This window comes from Copadichromis virginalis, linkage group LG3, assembly GCF_057382275.1.
Source record: "Copadichromis virginalis isolate Kocher_CV1m ecotype Utaka linkage group LG3, C_Virginalis_male_GT1.1, whole genome shotgun sequence".
Lineage (NCBI taxonomy): Eukaryota > Metazoa > Chordata > Actinopteri > Cichliformes > Cichlidae > Copadichromis > Copadichromis virginalis.
The window spans coordinates 14,474,641-14,490,259 of record NC_140620.1 but is presented as its reverse complement, the minus strand read 5'-3'; the positions used below and the strand labels follow the sequence as shown (position 1 = coordinate 14,490,259).

At 41.9% G+C, this 15,619-nt stretch overlaps 1 protein-coding gene across 1 annotated transcript; it reads left to right on the top strand.

Moving 5' to 3' along the window:
- Positions 1–11,590: 11,590 nt before the first annotated feature.
- Positions 11,591–15,215, top strand: LOC146712973 (uncharacterized). Its single transcript, XM_085437239.1, has one exon. The coding sequence runs from the start codon at positions 11,591–11,593 to the stop codon at positions 12,575–12,577; it is 987 nt and encodes a 328-aa protein (XP_085293365.1). The 3' UTR covers positions 12,578–15,215.
- The last annotated feature ends 404 nt before the right edge of the window (positions 15,216–15,619 follow it).

Here is a 15,619-nt window from a genome sequence, read left to right as displayed (position 1 = left end):
TAAACAGATGTAAGCTAAGACTCTCTAAAAAAATAGCATTTGTTCGGCTTTTCATTTCGCCATTTGTTGATTCACTTGAAGAGCAAGTAACGTAATATTGGTCAAGTGATCAGTTTGATATCAATCTTTCGTGATGCACCGTCATATTTACATTATTTGTACGGTACGAATGATTTGCTTTGGTACCTGGTCAAACTTAAGCTCTCCTTAGTATGGCTGGCTCCGTCTCTCCAACAGCGCACTGACGGGCAGCAGCTGCCCCGCCCCCTCGCTCAGTCGCTTAGTGCCTGAGCTTGGATCATACCAATATCAGGGGGGGATTCACGCACAGTCGTAAATTCCCACAGTGTGCACTATGTGCTTCGAATATTGTGTGTACTTTTTGTTTTATACAGTTGTCAGCCAGGCATCTAACTATGAAAAAATTACACTCCAAAAGACCCCGGGCTTCTGACAAAACAATCCGGGCTTAAGCTCAGTAAGCCACCCCCACGCTCCGCCCCTGGTTTGAAACTGAAAAATGGTTTGAAACCGAAAAAAAATGGATTGAAACCGAAAAAAAAAAATTGTAAGCGAAAACAAAAAAATTACAATTTCAATTAATTGTTTTTCACTATCAATTTTTTTTCGGTTTCAATACAAGATTTTTCAGTACATTTATTTCAGTTACAATATTTTTTTTCGGTTTCAATATTTTTTTTCGGTTCAAGGTGGCATCGTTCTGATTCCATATTGTCCTCCCCACGATGACGTTTTCATCGAGGCCAAGGAAAAGAGTTTAGGAAAAGGAGATTGGCGCTACTTTTGAAATAACACTCCACTGGGTTACGTTGTGCAGCTGAGTCACGTGACCGCACAGCAACAAATCACAGCGCAGTCAGATAAAGGGGGCGGAGCAAAGTGTGTGCAGGAGAGGAGTCGAGCAGAGAGAGCTGCTTTTCAATGAAACGGTTGTAAAGTAGTAAACTTACAGGAACATATGCCACTACCAACGTTTGGATCGATATCTGCATCGATCTGCACACCCTTGTCTCCTGGATCGTAGCTGAGATCAGCGTGAACCACGTGGGTCTCTGCTCCCTGATCTGTTTCCTGTGTTTGGAAAGAGTTCCAGCTTCATCACGGAGTTTCTCTCGGTTTGTGGGCTCGTCTAAAGGTAAGCATCGAGCTAACTTTAATGTGGGTTCAGTTTATGCTGAGTTTAGCTCTGTTGAGAATAATAGATTGCTTGGTAGACATTGGAGTTAGACAGACTGTAGAGTTTGTGATTGCTTGCAACATCATAATATGGCGGTTGCTGGGGGAAAGAATACATAAAGAAAAATAGTCTTGGAATATGAACAAAAGGATGGGGTGCAGGGCAGGAGAACAACCAGCCCCCACCCCCAGGACATGAAGCCACAGGTACAAGCGTGGGGGAGCGCAACTCCAGGGTGAGAGTAGTGGAAGCTTGCTGAGAAGGAGGCCAAAGGGCTTTGGAGCGTGATGTCACAGGGGTGGGCGTGGAAAGGATTTTGGCCTGACGCGCCATTTTCTGGGGCAAAGCTCAAGTATGGGCTCAAAATGTGATCATAAATATTTTGTACTTGTAAATCAGGATTTGTATGTGTATGTGTTTACGACTGTGCGTAAATCCTAATATTGGTATGATCTGAGCTCAGGCACTAAGCAGGACGGGGCAGCTACTGCCTGCGAGTTAGTGAATGGTAAATGGCCTGTATTTAGAGAAACTGTTTTTGTTCATCTGTTTATTTTTTTATGAGCTTTGTTTGATTTGTTGAGTATCTGAGGCTGAGACCGTAAAAACATGATTGTTGGCCTGTATTTATATAGCGCTTTACTAGTCCCTAAGGACCCCAAAGCGCTTGTAGCCACAGCCACCCTGGGGCGCACTGACAGAGGCGAGGCTGCCGACATTGGCCCTCTGACCACCACCAGTAGGCAACGGGTGAAGTGTCTTGCCCAAGGACACAATGACCGAGACTTTCCAAGCCGGGGCTCGAACCGGCAACCTTCCGATTACAAGGCGAACTCCCAACTCTTGAGCCACGATCGCCCCGCAGTGACGATGTGATGGGATTTCCAGCTCTTTCAGCTCGGCTCACTAAAAAGAGCCGGCTCTTTCGGCTCCAAACCTGCTCTTCAGGTTGTTTTGTTGCTTTAATTAATTTATTATTAACAATAATATAAAATTATGCACAAAAGGAATTACTAATGTAAAAAAAGTGGTTTTATTTATATATGTTTATATATAAATATATGCGGTGGCCCCTAGAGACAAAACACGTACAAACTCCAAAACACATTTCTAGCGTTAACTGAACTTTCAAAACAGCTGCCTAGATCACTTAAATTACACAATTGAAAGCATGTGTGTATTGTTTGTGTATTTATACACAAGCACTCATATATATTCAAATAATTTAAAAAAAAGTTCATTTACCTGTTACTACCACACACCAAATCCGGTCGTTGGTACTTGCTGGCTTGTGTAGCCACTAGGTAACAAAAGCTCAACACTGCGCCCGAGCATCCTGGAGCACTTCTGTTGTGTTTTGTACGTGTTTTGGAGTTTTTACATGCTTTGTCTCTAGGGGCCACTGTAAATATACTTTTATTTATTCACTCCACACAAAATGTAATAAATAAATAATATAATACAAAAGCCAACTATTTACATTTCAACTTTTAACTATTTAAATTTTCAGCTTTTTTCCTTTTAAACAAATTTAAAGTGAAACAACACAAAACACTGCAAACCACAACACAATTAAATATAAATTAAAATATGAAAACAAAAAGAACATGCATACTCTCTGCCATTTGGGCCTGCATGAATAAACTTTCTGAATTCTTTATCATCCGCAACTGAATATAGTTTTGGATGATTACTATACCTTTCTAATGTGACGTTGATGTCCCTGGCTGTTTCCCTCCGGCTCTGTTCCTGTGTTACTGCCAGTGTAACTACTGCCCCTCCCCCCTCTTTCCAGCGCAAAGCACAAGGCTCGCGTGCGGAGTGACGCGGAAAAAAGTGCGAGAGAGAGAGAGAGAAAAAAACCGGCTCCCAATAAGGAGCCGGCTCGCGTCATTCACTCCAAAGAGCCGGCTCTAAGAGCCGTTTCGTTCGCGACCGACACATCACTACTGCAAGTGCGCTGTTGGAGAAACAGAGCTAGGCAGACAGAGGAGAACTGAAGATTGACCAGGTACTAGAGCAGGGCGATATGGCCAAAAATATTTATCACGATATATATATTTGAAAATTTGCGATAACAATATAACCCACGATATAATTGATGCGAGACAAAATACAACTCCACAACATTACTAGCGCAAAAAGACAACCTTTAAATATAATATATAAAAATATAATAATAACTTTTTAGGTATATGTACAAGTAGCGGTAATTACAGGTACGAAACATGTACTGTGCTTCATAAATGAGTAACAAATGTAGTACATAACGATAACCTACAGCACACCAGAAAAATAGATTCAGACTACCTTTTAGGCTCAGGTGCAGTGACACGGCTTTAACAAGAAGAAAAGTCAGTCATTCACCACCATCTTCCTGCGCACTAAAACCACCAAAGTCCTCTTCTCCAGTGTCGGATACGAACAGGCTCAGAATGGCTACGTCATCCACTCTCAGCTTCTTTCCTTCATTGTCACTTACAAAACCAAAGAAATCCTCGTTGTCAGTGTCGGAATCGAACACCCTCAGAAGGGTCGTGGCAGTGTCCTCCTCTCCATCATGCAGCAGTCCAGCCCTTCGACATCCGTTGGTGATCATGGATGTTTTCACACTTTTCCACACTGTCAGATTCCAACGGTGGAGTTGAGCATACAGTGGGGCAAAAAAGTATTTATTCAGCCACCGATTGTGCAAGTTCCCCAACCTAAAATGATGACAGAGGTCAGTAATTTGCACCAGAGGTACACTTCAACTGTGAGAGACAGAATGTGAAAAAAAAAAATCCATGAATTCACATGGTAGGATTTGTAAAGAATTTATTCGTAAATCAGGGTGGAAAATAAGTATTTGGTCAATAACAAAAATACAACTCAATACTTTGTAACATAACCTTTGTTGGCAATAACAGAGGTCAAACGTTTACTATAGGTCTTTAGTGGGCAGGGATAGCTCAGTAGGTAGAGTGGTGGCCCCATGATCGGAAGGTCGGGGGTTCGATTCCCGTGAACAGCTACCCTGAGGTACCCCTGAGCAAGGTACCGTTCCTACACACTGCTCCCCGGGTGCCCAGTGGCTGCCCACTGCTTCAGTGAGTGAATGGGTTAAATGCAGAGAGGGATTTTCCCCACGGGGACCAATAAAGTACACTTTCTTCTTCTTCTTCTACCAGGTTTGCACACACAGTAGCTGGTATTTTGGCCCATTCCTCCATGCAGATCTTCTCGAGAGCAGTGATGTTTTGGGGCTGTCGCCGAGCAACACAGACTTTCAACTCCCGCCACAGATTTTCTATGGGGTTTAGGTCTGGAGACTGGCTAGGCCACTCCAGGACTTTCAAATGCTTCTTACGGAGCCACTCCTTTGTTGCCCGGGCGGTGTGTTTTGGATCATTGTCATGTTGGAAGACTCAGCCTCGTTTCATCTTCAAAGTTCTCACTGATGGAAGGAGGTTTTGGCTCAAAATCTCACGATACATGGCCCCATTCATTCTGTCCTTAACACGGATCAGCCGTCCTGTCCCCTTGGCAGAAAAACAGCCCCATAGCATGATGTTTCCACCCCCATGCTTCACAGTAGGTATGGTGTTCTTGGGATGCAACTCAGTATTCTTCTTCCTCCAAACACGACGAGTTGAGTTTATACCAAAAAGTTCTACTTTGGTTTCATCTGACCACATGACATTCTCCCAATCCTCTGCTGTATCATCCATGTGCTCTCTGGCAAACTTCAGACAGGCCTGGACATGCACTGGCTTCAGCAGCGGAACACGTCTGGCACTGCGGGATTTGATTCCCTGCCGTTGTAGTGACCTTTGTTACTTTGGTCCCAGCTCTCTGCAGGTCATTCACCAGGTCCCCCCATGTGGTTCTGGGATCTTTGCTCACCGTTCTCATGATCATTTTGACCCCACGGGATGAGATCTTGTGTGGAGCCCCAGATCGTGGGAGATTATCAGTGGTCTTGTATGTCTTCCATTTTCTGATGATTGCTCCCACAGTTGATTTTTTCACACCAAGCTGCTTGCCTATTGTAGATTCACTCTTCCCAGTCTGGTGCAGGTCTACAATACTTTTCCTGGTGTCCTTCGAAAGCTCTTTGGTCTTGGCCATGGCGGAGTTTGGAGTCTGACTGTTTGAGGCTGTGGACAGGTGTCTTTTATACAGATGATGAGTTCAAACAGGTGCCATTCATACAGGTAACGAGTGGGGGACAGAAAAGCGTCTTACAGAAGACGTTACAGGTCTGTGAAAGCCAGAGATTTTCCATGTTTGAGGTGACCAAATACTTATTTTCCACCCTAATTTACGAATAAATTCTTTACAAATCCTACCATGTGAATTCATGGATTTTTTTTTCACATTCTGTCTCTCACAGTTGAAATTCAAATTCAAATTTTTATTTGTCACATACACAGTCATACACAGTACGATATGTAGTGAAATGCTTGGACAACTGCTCGTGACCTAAAGAAAACAAAAAAGGAAAAGGCTATGAATAAGATAGGAAATAAATATGAAAAATTAAAAAGGGTAAATTTAACTAGGAAGGAATAAAATATAAATTAAGGTTAAAAATGAAATAAAATGAAATAAGTGTACCTCTGGTGCAAATTACTGACCTCTGTCATCATTTTAAGTGGGGGAACTTGCACAATCGGTGGCTGACTAAATACTTTTTTGCCCCACTGTAAGGTGCCCTTTAAAACTCAGCAAATTTTGTATAACTCAAAATTACTCATAACCTGTGAGCTTGTTAAATATTTACTTGTTTGTTCTATAAACCTTGTGATGTACAACAACTATAAATGCAAACATATTGGATTAATCTCTACATTAAGCAAGCAAGATTAACAGATGAGTCCCTTAGTTGCAATTTCCACATTTAACCACTTCTCACACCACCTTAACTTCACTTTGTGGTAGAGCTTCTCCTGATTTTAAACGTGAAAATTAGCGCTTTAACTCAGTCTAACCACCGTTGCTTGTTAATGCTGTGCAGATATGCGTTATGCACTCTGCTTATCTGACGTGATGCACCGGATCCGCGTCGTTTCGTCATCCGCGGCGATCCTGTCCTCTCCTACCCGTGTTGAGCAGGCGAGTTCTCACTGTAGCTCTCTTCACAACAACACAGACACAGGTCGGTTCTTTGAAACGGGTGTTTATTACTTGGGCCTTCTCTCCTCAGCTTCACCATCACCAGTACGCCGATACGCCATTACGCCGTGAGAACTGGTCACGAGCGAACAGTACAAACCAATTAGCAACTTTACAGTACACATATTAAGTCCAAACACAAATAAAACATTTCTCAAATGACAAATACCTCGTTGGCTGCTTGTCCTGAAAAGAGGTCCTTAAGTCCTTGTATTGCCCTTTCTTTTAGTAAACCTTTAGCTTAAAATCGCTTCATGAGAGACATCTGCTCCCTCGCAGTCCATGAAAAGTCTCGTGTGCTCTCGTTAAGGGTATTCTCACGAGACACTCTTACACCTTACACATGTACATTTCAAAAAAGACATTTAAACACGAACTATATATATTCATGAAATTATGTAACTTATTATAAATCAGTCATCTACATCATGAAATCCACACAGAACATTTTAACAGCATTTACAAGTATAGAGCGTCCCCGCCTAAAGCTCGGATTCCTTTACTTATATATATTTTTAAAAAGTCTTATTGGCATCAAAACTGCATTTTTAAAGAGTGATCTGCCCAACGGCATAGAAATGACATAAATGTAACCATAAAGACATTTTTAAGTGGCCAAAAAGGACTGAGTTAATGCAGGTACAACTAAAGTCATAAATATACTTAGAACACTGGTAATATTTGTCTTTTATAAAAATATTAGTTCTACAGTACTATACTACAGTCTGTAAGTACTTATACCACATAGGTAAACACATTACACATAAAAAAACATGTGGAAACATTGTTTTGGTGGAGGATGAGTTAACTTCTCTGCTGCCACCTGTTGGATCTTTACTCACACTGCCTCTCACACAGGTAACATTCTTAAATACATACACATTTTTTATAATAGAGAAGAAGAAAATAAAATTAGATCTGTTAAAACTTTTTAAATGTTAAATTGTGATGAATAATGAGAAAAGAAAACATAACTGAAGGTCTAAGTACACTGTAGAGAATTAATCTATAGAATTTACCCAATAAATCTGAGGTAACAATTCACATTGACTTTTTTGGGATAGATTTAATTCAATATATTGAATGAAAGCAAACGGAACACGTCTGCTTAGTGTTCCCTCGTCTCAGGTTTCCAGTCCTGTGCAGCTTCCTTGACTAACACTCCTGTATACAGGTAATCAGAATCAGAATCAGAATACTTTATTAATCCCTGGGGGAAATTATTTTTTGTTACAGTGCTCCATTTTAAACCAACATTAAGACAAGACAGACAATACACTAACTAAGAATAGTACAATATATACATATATACACATACATACGTCACTCATAAATAAATAGTTGGAAAAGAAAAGAAAAGAAACATGTGTAGTTGTAGCAAACAGTGTGTTAAGTGGATGCGTTGTACAGGGAGATGGCCACAGGCAGGAATGATTTCCTGTGTCGTTCAGTGGTGCTTTTCGGTAATCTCAGTCTCTCACTGAACGTGCTCCTGTGACTGACCAGCATGTCATGGAGTGGGTGGGAGGTGTTATCCAACATAGTCTTTATCTTGGACAGCATCCGCCTCTCCGACACCACCTTGAGGGTGTCAACACTGACCCCCTGGATTGAAACAGGGGTCAAGTGTTTCCTGGTCTTCCTGAAGTCCACGATCAGTTCCTTGGTCTTTGCCACGTTGAGCTGCAGATGATTCTGCTCACACCACGTGACAAAGGAGTCGACCACAGCCCGGTACTCTGTCTCATCATCCCTGCTGATGCATCCAACCACCGCAGAGTCATCAGAAAACTTCTGAAGATGGCAGGTCTCTGTGCAGTGGCTGAAGTCTGTGGTGTAGAGGGTGAAGAGGAAGGGGGAGAGGACAGTCCCCTGTGGTGCCCCTGTGTTGCTGATCACCTTGTCAGACACACACTGTGGGAGACGTACATATTGTGGTCTTCCTGTCAGGTAATCCAGGACACCAGAGAAGCTCTTTGGTCTTGGCCATGGCGGAGTTTGGAGTCTGACTGTTTGAGGCTGTGGACAGGTGTCTTTTATACAGATGATGAGTTCAAACAGGTGCCATTCATACAGGTAACGAGTGGGGGACAGAAAAGCGTCTTACAGAAGACGTTACAGGTCTGTGAGAGCCAGAGATTTTCCTTGTTTGAGGTGACCAAATACTTATTTTCCACCCTGATTTACGAATAAATTCTTTACAAATCCTACCATGTGAATTCATGGATTTATTTTTCACATTCTGTCTCACACAGTTGAAGTGTACCTCTGGTGCAAATTACTGACCTCTGCCATCATTTTAAATGGGGGAACTTGCACAATCGGTGGCTGACTACCGTATTTTCACGACCATAAGACGCACTGTGCTAAAAGGCGCAGTCTCAGTTATGTGTGCCATTACTGTATTTAACACACACATAAGGCGCACTGGATCATAGGGCGCATACAAGTACTGTATGCGTATTTAAAAATAAAGCGGGAGCAAACCTGAGTTCGGTACCTTACTCACATTTTTATTACCAGTAATCGTCATCATCAACAACACACAAGCATACAAGTGTGCGTATTTAAAAATAAAGCAGGAGCAAAACAAAGTTTGGTACTCACATTTTTATCATCAATCAAACCCATCGAAGTCCTCATCCTCTGTGTCTGAATTGAACAGCTGCGCTAAATCTCCATCAAACATGCCAGGTTTACTTTCCGTGCCGTGCGGCTCCTCGGAAATGATGCCGGCTTTTGCGAAAGCTCGAACAACAGTGCCAGCAGCCATCTTAGCCCAAGCATCTACAATCCATTGGCAAATTGTGGCGTAACTCGCCCGGCGCTGCCTTCCACTCTTGGTGAAACTGTGGTCTCCATCAGTCATCCATCGCTGGATGTGTTTGTCGCCGATGTGTTTGCTGCAGTAGGAGCGGACGATGGCCAGCTTTTCCTTATAATCCGGTGGAAGTTGCTGCGCTACCGTAGTCCTGGTCCAGATGGAAAAATGGCACCGTTTCATAAAAAGTGAAAGTGAAACTGCTTTTAGCCGAATGGTGACCGTCGAAAAGCTTCTCCCGCTCGTTCTTTGCTCGATGATCGCCTTATGTCCGCGGAAACTCAGCTGCGTATTCTTGACCTGTCGGAGCTTGTTTTCCAGCTTCCTCCACTTGCGACCCATCGATTCATTAATCTTAAATTCTCTCGCCGCTGCTCGATTTCCATGTTCCTCCGCGTAGCTGATGGCCTTCAGTTTAAACTGTGCTTCATAAGCGTGTCTCTTTGCCATTTTCAGGGTTGTTAAAACAACGGTGTCCTGCATAACGCACATGCCTGTTCTTTTATACAGGTATGTGCAATAAAGTCAACGCACACACTTCACCCTTTAGCGTTCTCATGGTGTTCTCTACTACGTCCTCCTTACAACACAAAGGGCGCACTGCGCTATAGGGCGCGCCGTACTTTTTGAAGAAAATCTAAGACTTTTAAGTGCGCCTTATGGTCGTGAAAATACGGTAAATACTTTTTTGCCCCACTGTATTTGTGTACATGACAGCATTGCTGTCCAGCATTGTGTTTATCAAAACTCTTTTTACAAATCCTGCTGTGTGTGTGTGTCCCCCAGGTGATTAACAGGAGGAGAAGAGTCTGGTGGTGCAACGGAGGAACAATTTCATCCATTTGGACTCAGCTCAGCCACTACAGAGGAAACAATCAATGACTTCAACACAAAAGGTGAGAAAAATATCACAGTTACAATTAGGGATGCACCGATACTGGTATTGGGTATCGGGGCCGATACTGTAAAATGTGTGTGTACTCATACTTGTAAAAGTTAAGCGATACCATGAACCGATAATAATATAGCCCGGATGGGAATTTGGGAGTAGATACTCATAATTCCCATGGACTTAAACGCCACGGTAACATAAGGTGTTCACAGTTGATGTTATGTGATGTAACTGTACCCAGAATGTAATTTGCCCTGTAATATGTCACAAGGTAAATACAGGTAATTAGAGCAATCAAACTGTTATGTTAATCATAAAGTATTATTTTATGGTATGTAACTCTGAATGGAGTTTAAATATTGTTCAGAGTTCTAATTTTCTGGAGGCCCGTGAAGGTAGCATAAAACGGGACCTGTGTATCTGTTGCAATGGAGGAGGAGAAGAGAACGGCATAGAGAGATGCACGAGGTTAGCTGAACCAAAGTGAGAGACTGGGCTAGTTTTACTGAGGTTAACTAGCACAAAAGAGTGTGTGACTAGAAAGCTAACCGTGTGAGAGCTTCGCAACAGAGTGTGGGTGAAGTGACTTTTTGTTTCAACGGTCGCACCACCGTGGAGTGGATTTAGTGTGGGACTGGTGAACGGTGACCTACCGAGCAACGGAACTGTAAGTCAGACTTTTGTGCTCTTACTGGGGAGAAGAGGATTTTTCTCCATCATCTGGCGTGAGCAGAAACAGGCCTGCAACAAGTGTGAATGTGAGTGTGTGTGAGGCCCATGTGTGAATATTGTGTGTTTAGTGGATTTATATAACATGTTTTGGAGTGTATATTAGTGAGTCACTTACCAAAAGGTGATAACATAAGTTGGGTTGTGTAATATAATTTGAAAGGGAATTATTTCATTTATACAGTACAGTGTATTTCATTTGGTTAAGGAATTGGAATATTATTTGAGTTTAAAAAGGGATGCGTTGTGATGTGTTCAGTAAACGTTTCGTTTGTGTTAAAGAGTTGTCTGGGGTCGTTTCTTTACTACTGGTTAAGTTTAACTTGTGTGTGGTTGAAGTATCGGTTTTTGTACTCAATATCTGCAAGTACTCAGATCCAAGTATCGGTATCGTATCGGTTTGGAAAAATGGGTATCGTTGCATCCCTAGTTACAATATTGCTCCAACTGTGTGCACAGCTGGTGTGTTTTTAAAAACATGTTAACAGCAGCTTTATCTTTTGCATCCTGGGCTCCTCCATATATACAGAATCTACATTCACAACCGAAAACCACAGAAGTTACAAGAAAATACAAAGATCATATTTTATAAGCACACCTTGAAACAACAATATCATCAGTTGAACTTGAAATTTCTTATGCGTAAAGGATTTTCTCTGCTGATCAATATTTCTTCAATAATGTCATTTTCATTACAACTCTCATTGTAGCATATCATTGTAATGTGATACTGTCACCAGAAGGTGGTGGAAACACACCAACAATGTGTTTGTTGACATGTTTGATTCCACTAATGGAGGGAGTTTCAGTTTGTTCCACGACTGCATTTCACTCACTGCCTCTGTTTGTATCTCTGTCACTGCAGGACCAACATGGAGCGAGAAGTCAGCGCTCTCAGGAGGCCGACAAACCTCACAGAAGAAAAGGAGAGAAAACCTACAGCTGTGATGAGTGTGGGAAGTATTTTACCCAGGCTGGAGACTTAAAAAGACACCAACTCATCCACAGTGGAGTTAAACCTTACAGCTGTTACTTGTGTGGAAAGTCTTTTACCGGGGGTGGAAACTTAAAAAGACACCAACTCATCCACACTGGAGTTAAACCTTACAGCTGTGACTTCTGTGGAAAGTCTTTTACCCAGGCTGGAGACTTAAAAAGACACCAAGTCATCCACAGTGGAGTTAAACCTTACAGCTGTGACTCGTGTGGAAAGTCTTTTACCCTGGCTGGACACTTGAAAAAACACCAACTCATCCACAGTGGAGTTAAACCTTACAGCTGTGACTTCTGTGGAAAGTCTTTTACCCAGGCTGTAAGCTTAAAAAGACACCAACTCATCCACAGTGGAGTTAACCCGTACAGCTGTGACTTGTGTGGAAAGTCTTTTACCGGGGGTGGAAACTTAAAAAGACACCAACTCATCCACAGTGGATTTAAACCTTACAGCTGTGAGTTGTGTGGAAAGTCTTTTACCCAGGCTGTAAACTTAAAAACACACCAACTCATCCACAGTGGAGTTAAAGCGTACAGCTGTGACTTGTGTGGAAAGTCTTTTACCGACGGTGGAAACTTAAAAAGACACCAACTCATCCACAGTGGATTTAAACCTTACAACTGTGAGTTGTGTGGAAAGTCTTTTACCCAGGCTGGAAGCTTAAAAAAACACCAACTCATCCACAGTGGATTTAAAGGACACAACTGTGAGTTGTGTGGTAAGGCTTTTGCTCTAAATAGCGACTTACACAGGCATCTAGTTACCCACTCTGGAATTAAGGCGTAGAGCTGCGACTTTTGTGGAAAAAGTTTCAGTGACAAACAGTACCAGAATATTCACCTACGGATTCAGACTGGAATTGATGTTTCCTGCTGTGATCAGTGTGGGAAACTGTTTGCAACAGATGCACAGTTACAACAACACACTGAGGAGAGACCTTATAAATGTGACCTGTGTGAGAAGACTTTTAAAGCTCCAAATCAGCTGAAAAGCCACCAACAGATCCACACCAGAAAGTAACTCTAGAAGTGCAGTTACTGTGAGGATGTATTGATTTTTTATCTTGTAATTTTAACCTGATTGTTTGGAACAAATATGATCAGTAAACTTATGGAGTTATACTGAATGAACTGTTTGGAAAAATGACGACTTATTTTCACTCAGTAAGCTGAGTGTTGTAATGTAAACAGTAAAATGTAATTGGACGTTGGCAGAGATGCTCTTTGTTTCAGGCGACGTTCAGGATAAAAACATTGAAGGTATTCCCTGATTTACAATGTCTTTGTTTAGGAGTGGAGCAAAGAACATGGGAAAGCGTTTCTCTTTGACCTTTGTGGAAAAACCTCCAATCACGAACGGGACCTAAAAGCACATCAACGTGTGCCAAAATGAACTACTGCAAAGAATGTGGGAGAGGCTTCCACACACCAAATACTATAAAAATACATGACCTCTTCCACAGTGTGGTCAAAAAGCACATCTGTGACCAGTGTGGGTCATCCTTCACCACTGCAGGAGGGACACCATACAAGTGCAGACACTGTGACAAAAGCTTCTCACAATCAGGTCATAGTAACAAACATGAACGTACACACATGGAAGTGAACTTCAGCTGTGACCAGTGTGACAAGAGCTTCAGGAATCTCAGTTCATACTCCGAACACAAACGATTTCACACTGTAAATAAACTGTTTCACTGTTACCAATGTGCAAAAACCTTCACTTCATTATCTGCTCTGTGCAAACACCAGCCTGATCATGCAGGACTGAAATCACTGGATCACAATGAATCTGAAGAGAGAGAAAGATCCTCTTCTGGTTTCAGGCTCAGACTTAAAAACCTTGAGATCAGGCTCCACAGAGTTCAGATGGAATCTCCTGTAAAGAGTGTCAGCTGATGCCACACTTGGATCTGATGAGGTAGCTCTGATTTCTGGAGCTGCAGTGAATAATTCTGAATGTTACATTTAGGAAGCTGCATGTATAGATATGCATATGCCATTTCAATCCTTCATTCATATTTAATCTTTTGCTGAGGTAAAATCTTCTCTTAAATCATTTTCTCCCAAACTACAAATATTTTCACAGCAGTTTCTCTTAAAACCTCACAAATGAACTAAATCTGTACACCAGCTTTGAAAAAACACCTGCCGTGACTTTATGTCCAGAAAAAAAAGAAACTCAAGCTGAACTGGTTTTGGGCTGTACTTCCATGTAATACCAGTTTGTACCAGAAGATGAACCAGTGAGGCTGTGTAACCTTTATTCAATTAAGCAAAGAACACAATCTTATTCACAGTGGCAGCAAAGAAATGTTGAAAGTTAAAAACAGCAGCACACATCAGAACCATTTTAAAGATCACAGGTGACTACTTTTACTTACCGTATTTCCTGGACTACAAAGCGCACCTGAATATTAGCTGCACAAGCTAAAATCAGGGGAAAATCCTGTTTTGTACATACATTAGCCGCACCTGACTAAAAGCCGCAGGTGTTTCAATGTTGACTTATCATATGTAAGAGAATATGCACAAAGGGAATTGTCAGGAACGGCTTTAACAAGAAGAAAAGTCAGTCATTCACCACCATCTTCCTGCGCACTAAAACCACCAAAGTCCTCTTCTCCAGTGTCGGAAACGAACAGGCTCAGGATGGCTTCATCATCCACTCTCAGCTCCTTTCCTTCGTTGTCACTTTCAAAACTAAACAAATCCTCGTTGTCAGTGTCGGAGTCGAACACCCTCAGAAGGGCCGTGGTGTCCTCCTCTCCATCATGCAGCAGTCCAGCCCTTCGAAATCCGTTGGTGATCATGGATGTTTTCACACTTTTCCACGCTGTCAGATTCCACCGGTGGAGTTGAGCATAACTTGCTTTTCGCAAGTTTATTGCCGCACATCACCCACGACTCCCGCTGAACGTGTAGCGCTACTTTGAAGTTTGTTTTTCACGCTACTTGTACGGCACTATGTTGCCTGGCGGATGGACATGTGACCAACATACCACTCTTGAACCTGATACTGTGTGTCTGATCACATGCCCTTCCGCCAGGCAACTTAGTGCCCGTACAACAGCGGAACAAACAAAACAAATCGTCTTACGATATGACAAAAATCATGGATAATCCATAGAAAAGCCGCACCTGACTAAAAGCCGCAGGGTTCAAAGCTTGTGCAAAAAGTAGCGGCTTATAGCCCGACAATAACAGTAATTCTAATTCTGTTAAACCTCTATTTTTTGCTCCTCCTTTCACTTTAGTGTATTTAGTCCTTGAAGTCCACATATTGTTTTTTTTAATGAATTTTGATCCACATGTTCTGCAGCTGTTTTCTTGTTGATTTGAAGTTTGTATTATGAAATCCTGATACTGTTAAAGTGTTAGTTATATTTGATTAAGTCTGTGTAGAGTTTATCTTATTAAACAGTTTGGTGTGGAAAAATAAAGAAATGGTCTCAGAACAAGTAGTTTGACCCATTATTTCCGATTCAAACTAATTTAACTGTTTTCAGTGGTACATGTGGAGGTTTATCACAGGAGGCGACTTGGCTGTTCTCAACTCACACTGAAGAAGGATCCTGCAGCTCATTAAAAACTCTAAAAATGATCTTGAAGGAAAATATGTTTGATTTTTCTTAAAAACATGCTGTTGGCATGAAGCTTTGAGACAGTGTTTTTAAGAGTCATTGTAGTTAACATCTCACACATTCCAATAAAGCAGATGTTCCTGCATTGCAACAGCGGTTTGCAGTTGCAATGCAGGATCGTGCTGCTGCTCGTCTACAGGACTCTCATGGAGCACCACTTTGAAACTTTGTAACTCTCTCTGCAA

Coding starts and splice junctions, on each gene's coding strand:
- LOC146712973 (XM_085437239.1), top strand. CDS start 11,591: ATGGAGGGAGTTTCAGTTTGTTCCACGACTGCATTTCACTCACTGCCT.